This window comes from Hyperolius riggenbachi, chromosome 1 (assembly GCF_040937935.1).
Source record: "Hyperolius riggenbachi isolate aHypRig1 chromosome 1, aHypRig1.pri, whole genome shotgun sequence".
NCBI lineage: Eukaryota > Metazoa > Chordata > Amphibia > Anura > Hyperoliidae > Hyperolius > Hyperolius riggenbachi.
This window is the reverse complement of record NC_090646.1, coordinates 937,081-944,394: the sequence shown is the minus strand read 5'-3', so window position 1 is coordinate 944,394 and position 7,314 is coordinate 937,081. Positions and strand designations below refer to the sequence as shown.

General features: G+C 49.6%; 1 protein-coding gene across 1 annotated transcript; it reads left to right on the top strand.

Moving 5' to 3' along the window:
* The first annotated feature begins 274 nt into the window (after nt 1-274).
* Nucleotides 275-2,202, top strand: LOC137562099 (probable N-acetyltransferase CML1). Its single transcript, XM_068273439.1, has 2 exons — nt 275-350; nt 1,538-2,202. Exons 1-2 carry the CDS (start codon nt 275-277, stop codon nt 2,200-2,202), a joined length of 741 nt encoding a protein of 246 aa, XP_068129540.1.
* Nucleotides 2,203-7,314: the final 5,112 nt, after the last annotated feature.

The following is a 7,314-nucleotide window of genomic DNA, read 5'->3' as shown; positions in this document are numbered from 1 at the left end:
AGGGACACCCGGGAGCCTTATGGAGGTAGTCTGCAGCACAGAACAGAGATTATTGTCCTCTCCTCCTCACAGCAGCCCCCTGTTTTCCTGCAGACCTCTGTACACCTCCTGCAGACCTCCATACACCTCCTGATACAGGTCACATGACATGCAGGAACACCCGGGAGCCTTATGGAGGGAGTCTGCAGCACAGCACAGTGATTATTGTCCTCTCCTCCGCACAGCAGCCCCCTGTTATCCTGCAGACCTCCATACACCTCCTGATACAGGTCACATGACATGCAGGGACACCCGGGAGCCTTATGGAGGTAGTCTGCAGCACAGCACAGTGTCTCCGACTCAATCACAAGGTAAGGAACAGCGTGGGAGGAGGGTTGGGGGGCGGGGGGTCAGGCTGGCCACCTACTGGGGGCACCTACCTAGCTAACCTATACTGGGGGCACCTACCTAGCTAACCTATACTGGGGGCAACTATACCTGGGTACGTATACTGGGGGCAACTATACTGACTGCCTATACTAGGGTCAACTACACTGGCTGCCTATATACTGGAGGCAACTATAGCCGGCTACCTATACTGGGGGCAACTATACTGGCTGCCTATACTGGGGGCAACTATACTGGCTGCCTATACTGGGGGCAACTATACTGGCTGCCTATACTGGGGGCAACTATACTGGCTGCCTATACTGGGGGCAACTATACTGGCTGCTTATACTGGGGGCAACTATACTGGCTGCCTATACTGGGGGCAACTATACTGGCTGCCTATACTGGGGGCAACAATTTTGGCTGCCTATACTGGGGGCAACTATTTTGGCTGCCTATTCTGGGGGCAACTATACTGGCTGCCTATACTGGGGGCAACTATACTGGCTGCCTATACTGGGGGCAACTATTTTGGCTGCCTATACTGGGGGCAACTATACTGGCTGCCTATACTGGGGGCAACTATTTTGGCTGCCTATACTGGGGGCAACTATACTGGCTGCCTATACTGGGGGCAACTATTTTGGCTGCCTATACTGGGGTCAACTATTTTGGCTGCCTATACAGGGGGTAACTATACTGGGGCAACTATACTGGCTGCCTATACAGGGGTAAACTATACTGACTGCCTATAAAGGGGCAACTATACTGGCTGTCTATATTGGGGGCATCTATACCTGGATAACCTATACTGGGGGCACCTATGTCTGGCTACCTATACAGGGGAAACGTTTACCTCGTTACCTACCTATACTGAGGGCAGGTTTTTTTTGGGTCACACCGCAGCTATAGCTAATTTTCAGGTGCTGTGCAATCATTCCAATGGGGGGGGGGGGGGGGGGGCACCAACCATCACACCATTGGCACCACATGCACAACCATGGCCGCACGCAATGGGGTCTTTTTCTTTCCTCCTGCTAAAAATTGCTGGTTTGCCCCTAGAACATAAACTACTACAAACTACAATGAAATATTTCCTTTACCTCCTTGAAATAAGATTGCATCTAACATACTCCTTCTTGCAGGTGAACCACCTGCTCTCTTATAGTCCGACAATACAAGGTCTCTGACTTTCCAGTGGTCATTAGAATCTTCACTGCAGGCTGCCATGGGCTCACAAAGTCTACCTTCTACAATGCCTTGACTTTACCTCGCAACTGGCTCCTCCTTCTGGCCGGCTTTCTTCTCCCCTTGGTCACCTTTGGGTCCATCCTCTTGGCCTTCTTAGATGTCCTCGTTGTCCTGATTGTGCTCTGGCTCTTTTTCCACTCTCTAGTCAGGGAGGCTCAGGCTAAAGATCTAAAAGATATCTGGAAATATTACCTCCAGCAAGAAGGACACAACTTCTGGGTGGCTGAGACAAACAATGAAGTGGTGGGAATGGTGGCTGCTGCCCGCTTTTATCTGCCAGGAAGAGAAAAACATATGGAACTACGACGGATATCAGTGGCCAGAAACCACCGAAGAAAAGGCATTGCTAAGCTCTTGTGTGGGACAATGATTGAGTTTGCCCAGAAGGAAGGGTGCCAAGCAGTGGTCCTGTTTACCACCCCTATACAGAAGGACGCCATACATTTATACAAGACGATGGCCTTCAGTTTTATTCACACCTCTTACCTGCTCAAATTCACTGAGAGGCTGGTCAATCCAGAATGGATACATTTCAGATATGACATTCCATCAAGCCCATATTTACATCACAGGAGCCTATAGGCACAGATGTACAGCTCCGTAGACTTCGTCATCCCTGCTCCTACAACCTCTGCTGAACCGCACCACAAGTGGGCTGGCTGGCCCAGCTGCCACTACTCCCTGATTTCCCCTGCACATCATAGGTAGCCACAGGTTCCCCTTAGCATTAGGTAGCCAGAGATATCCTCAGTATTAAGTAGCTAGTGGTGCCCCCCACTGAAGGGAGATCTCGTCAGTGGATTGATGAGACCCGGGCGGGTCACCTCTCATTTACACTTCACTCGGGGCTCTGCATTGGTAAGGCAGGACGGAGACACTTGGAAAGGTGGCTCACTCGCCTCCCCATCATCAGGCGCCTGTAGGCATGTGCCTACAGAGCCTTATGGTAAATTCGGCCCTGCATCCTATACTGCAAATGAAGTTCTTCTCATTTCCTTTTACTTCATCAGCTTATCAGTTTTCTCTCAGCTGATTACCTGAAGATATGCTGATCAGAAAAGAGAAAGAGATGAACAGGCGATCCTACGAGACCAACTGTTTCAAAAACGGGTTCACATCCACAAAGATGCGGAGCTCCTCCCACCACCCCATATACAAGCTGGCAAGGGTAGGTGAAAACTTTGCCCCCATAGAAGCTCCACAACTTTGGAGAAAGAACCCCCTCCCTATCAAAACAGAAGTAATTATGGGAGAGTTGGAACTCCGTGACCACCTGAATGTAAGCCTGAAGAGAAGCAGGAGATGAAGAGTATCTAGAGAGGTGGAAGTCAAGGGTTTTCATTGCCAAATGAAGGGGTATAGATGAATTAAGGGTCTTAACCTCCCGAGTTACCCATATATAATAGGAACACCACTCCAATGAGTCTAGACTGGCCAATACATGCTTGGTACAATGGTATCTTTTATGAGCCCCGGTAGTCTAAGGTTGAGGGGTTGATTGGAATGGGTAGATGGGAATCCAACCATTCCCCCAACATCTTCCCAAGGCATCCAATGTCTGATACAATATAATAAATTATTACAGTGGGTGAAGGAGAGTCACCTGATAAAGGAAGGGGGGTAGTCCCCTGAAATCCATAGTGACTAAGATACTCCTGGTGGAGGCAGAGTCCATGCTTGGGGTCTCTTGGTGCTGAGTGTCTGTAAAGGGGCTTCTCATGCCTCGAGGTCCAGCTGGCCATGGTTCCTGGTCACATTCCTGCACTCAGACGTCCATGCTTGGGTCTCGTGGTGCTGAGTGTCTGTACAGGGGCTTCTCATGCCTCGAGGTCCCACTGGCCATGGTTCCTGGTCACATTCCTGCACTCAGACGTCCATGCTTGGGGGCCTTTGTTGCTGAGTGTCTGTACAGAGAATTTTAATACCTCAAGGTCCCGCTGGCCATGGTTCCTGGTCACATTCCTGCACTCAGATGTCCATGCTTGGGGTCTTGTGGTGCTGAGTGTCTGTACAGGAGCTTCTCATGCCTAGAGGTCCCGCTGGCCATGGTTCTTGGTCACATTCCTGCACTCAGACATCCATGCTTGTGGTCTTGTGGTCTGAGTGTCTGCACAGGGGCTTTTCATGTCTCGAGGTCCTGCTGGCCATGGTTCCTGGTCACATTCCTGCACTCAGACGTCCATGCTTGGGGTTGTGGTGTTGAGTGTCTGTACAGGGGCTTCTCATGCCTCGAGGTCCCACTGGCCATTGTTCCTGGTCACATTCCTGCACTCAGATGTCCATGCTTGGGGTCTTGTGGTGCTGAGTGTCTGTACAGGGGCTTCTCATGCCTCGAGGTCCCACTGGCCATGGTTCCTGGTCACATTCCTGCACTCAGACGTCCATGCTTGGGGTCTTGTGGTCTGAGTGTCTGTACTGGGGCTTCTCATGCCTCGAGGTCCCACTGGCCATTGTTCCTGGTCACATTCCTGCACTCAGATGTCCATGCTTGGGGTCTCGTGGTGCTTAGTGTCTGTACAGGGGCTTCTCATACCTCAAGGTCCCGCTGGCCATGGTACCTGGTCACATTCCTTCACTCAGACGTCCATGCTTGGGGTCTCGTGGTGCTAAGTGTCTGTACAGAGACTTTTCATACCTCAAGGTCCCGCTGGCCATGGTTCCTGGTCACATTCCTGCACTCAGACGTCCATGCTTGGGGTCTTGTGGTCTGAGTGTCTGTACAGGGGCTTCTCATGCCTCGAGGTCCCACTGGCCATGGTTCCTGGTCACATTCCTGCACTCAGACATCCATGCTTGTGGTCTTGTGGTGCTGAGTGTCTGTACAGGGGCTTCTCATGCCTCGAGGTCCCACTGGCCATTGTTCCTGGTCACATTCCTGCACTCAGACGCCCATGCTTGGGGTTGTGGTGTTGAGTGTCTGTACAGGGGCTTCTCATGCCTCGAGGTCCCACTGGCCATTGTTCCTGGTCACATTCCTGCACTCAGACGTCCATGCTGGGGGTCTCGTGGTGCTGAGTGTCTGTACAGGGGCTTCTCATACCTCAAGGTCCCGCTGGCCATGGTACCTGGTCACATTCCTGCACTCAGACGTCCATGCTTGGGGTCTCGTGGTGCTAAGTGTCTGTACAGAGACTTTTCATACCTCAAGGTCCCGCTGGCCATGGTTCCTGGTCACATTCCTGCACTCAGACGTCCATGCTTGGGGTCTCATGGTGCTAAGTGTCTGTTCAGAGACTTTTCATACCTCAAGGTCCCGCTAGCCATGGTTCCTGGTCACATTCCTGCACTCAGTTGTCCATGCTTGGAGTCTTGTGGTGCTGAGTGTCTGTGCAGAGACTTCTCATGCCTAGAGGTCCTGCTGGCCATGGTTCTTGGTCACATTACTGCACTCAGACGTCCATGCTTGGGGTCTCATGGTGCTGAGTGTCTGCACAGGGGCTTCTCATGCCTCGAGGTCCCGCTGGCCACGGTTCCCGGTCACATTCCTGCACTCAAACATCCATGCTTGGGGTCTTTTGTTGCTGAGTGTCTGTACAGAGACTTTTCACGACTCTAGGTACAGCTGGCCATGGTTCCTGGTCACATTACTGCACTCAGACGTCCATGCTTGGGGTCTCGTGGTGCTGAATGTCTGTACAGAGACTTTTCACGACTCTAGGTACAGCTGGCCATGGTTCCTGGTTACATTCCTGCACTCCGACGTCCATGCTTGGGGTCTCGTGGTGCTGAGTGTCTGTACAGGGCTTCTCACACCTCGAGGTGTAACTGGCCATGGTTCCTGCTCACATTCCTGCACTCAGACGTCCATGCTTGGGGTCTCGTGGTGCTGAGTGTCTGTACAGGGGCTTCTAATGATTCGAGGTCCCACTGGCCATGGTTCATGCTTACATTCCAGTTTTTTAGTCTTTTTTCTGGATAATCCCAGCCTGCTTAGTGATTGATGTTTATTTGAACTTACAGTGGGTTGCAAAAGTATTCGGCCCCCTTGAAGTTTTCCACATTTTGTCACATTACTGCCACAAACATGCATCAATTTTATTGGAATTCCACGTGAAAGACCAATACAAAGTGGTGTACACGTGAGAAGTGGATCGAAAATCATACATGATTCCAAACATTTTTTACAAATAAATAACTACAAAGTGGGGTGTGCGTAATTATTCGGCCCCCTGAGTCAATACTTTGTAGAACCACCTTTTGCTGCAATTACAGCTGCCAGTCTTTTAGGGTATGTCTCTACCAGCTTTGCACATCTAGAGACTGAAATCCTTGCCCATTCTTCTTTGCAAAACAGCTCCAGCTCAGTCAGATTAGATGGACAGCGTTTGCGAACAGCAGTTTTCAGATCTTGCTACAGATTCTCAATTGGATTTATATCTGGACTTTGACTGGGCCATTCTAATACATAGATATGTTTTGTTTTAAACCATTCCATTGTTTCCCTGGCTTTATGTTTAGGGTCATTGTCCTGTTGGAAGGTGAACCTCCGCCCCAGTCTCAAGTCTTTTGCAGTCTCCAAGAGCTTTTCTTCCAAGTTGGCCCTGTATTTGGCTCCATCCATCTTCCCATCAGCTCTGACCAGCTTCTCAGTCCCTGCTGAAGAGAAGCACCCCCAGAGCATGATGCTGCCACCACCATATTTGACGTGGGGTTGGTGTGTTCAGAGTGATGTGCAGTGCTAGTTTTCCGCCACACATAGCTTTTTGAATTTTGGCCAAAAAGTTCCATTTTGGTCTCATCTGACCAGAGCACCTTCTTCCACATGGTTGCTGTGTCCCCCACATGGCTTGTGGCAAACTGCAAACAGGACTTCTTATGCTTTCTGTTAACAATGCCTTTCTTCTTGCCACTCTTCCATAAAGGCCAACTTTGTACAGTGCATGACTAATAGTTGTCCTATGGACAGAGTCTCCCACCTGAGCTGTAGATCTCTGCAGCTCGTCCAGAGTCACCATGGGCCTCTTGATGCATTTCTGATCAGCGCTCTCCTTGTTCGGCCTGTGAGTTTAGGTGGATGGCCTTGTCTTGGCAGGTTTACAGTTGTGCCATACTCCTTCCATTTCTGAATAATCGCTTGAACAGTGCTCCGTGGGATGTTCAAGGCTTTGGAAATCTTTTTGTAGCCTAAGCCTGCTTTAAATTTCTCAATAACTTGATCCCTGATCTGTCTTGTGTGTTCTTTGGACTTCACGGTGTTGTTGCTCCCAATATTCTCTTAGACAACCTCTGAGGCCCTCACAGAGCAGCTGTATTTGTACTGACATTAGATTACACACAGGTGCACTCTATTTCGTCATTAGCACTCATCAGGCAATGTCTATGGGCAACTGACTGCACTTAGACCAAAGGGGGCTGAATAATTATGCACACCCCACTTTGCAGTTATTTATTTGTAAAAAAATGTTTGGAATGATGTATGATTTTCATTCCACTTCTCATGTGTACACCACTTTGTGTTGGTCTTTCATGTGGAATTCCAATAAAATTGATTCATGTTTGTGGCAGTAATGTGACAAAATGTGGAAAACTTCAAGGGGGCCGAATACTTTTGCAACCCACTGTATGCCAGAAAGCATTTTTCCCTGATGGACTCATTAAGGTGATCATACATCTGTTGATTGTTGTGGCCAATCAACCATCCTATTAGGTTATTATTGAATCAGATGAAAATCAGTGCAACAAGCATGACTGATC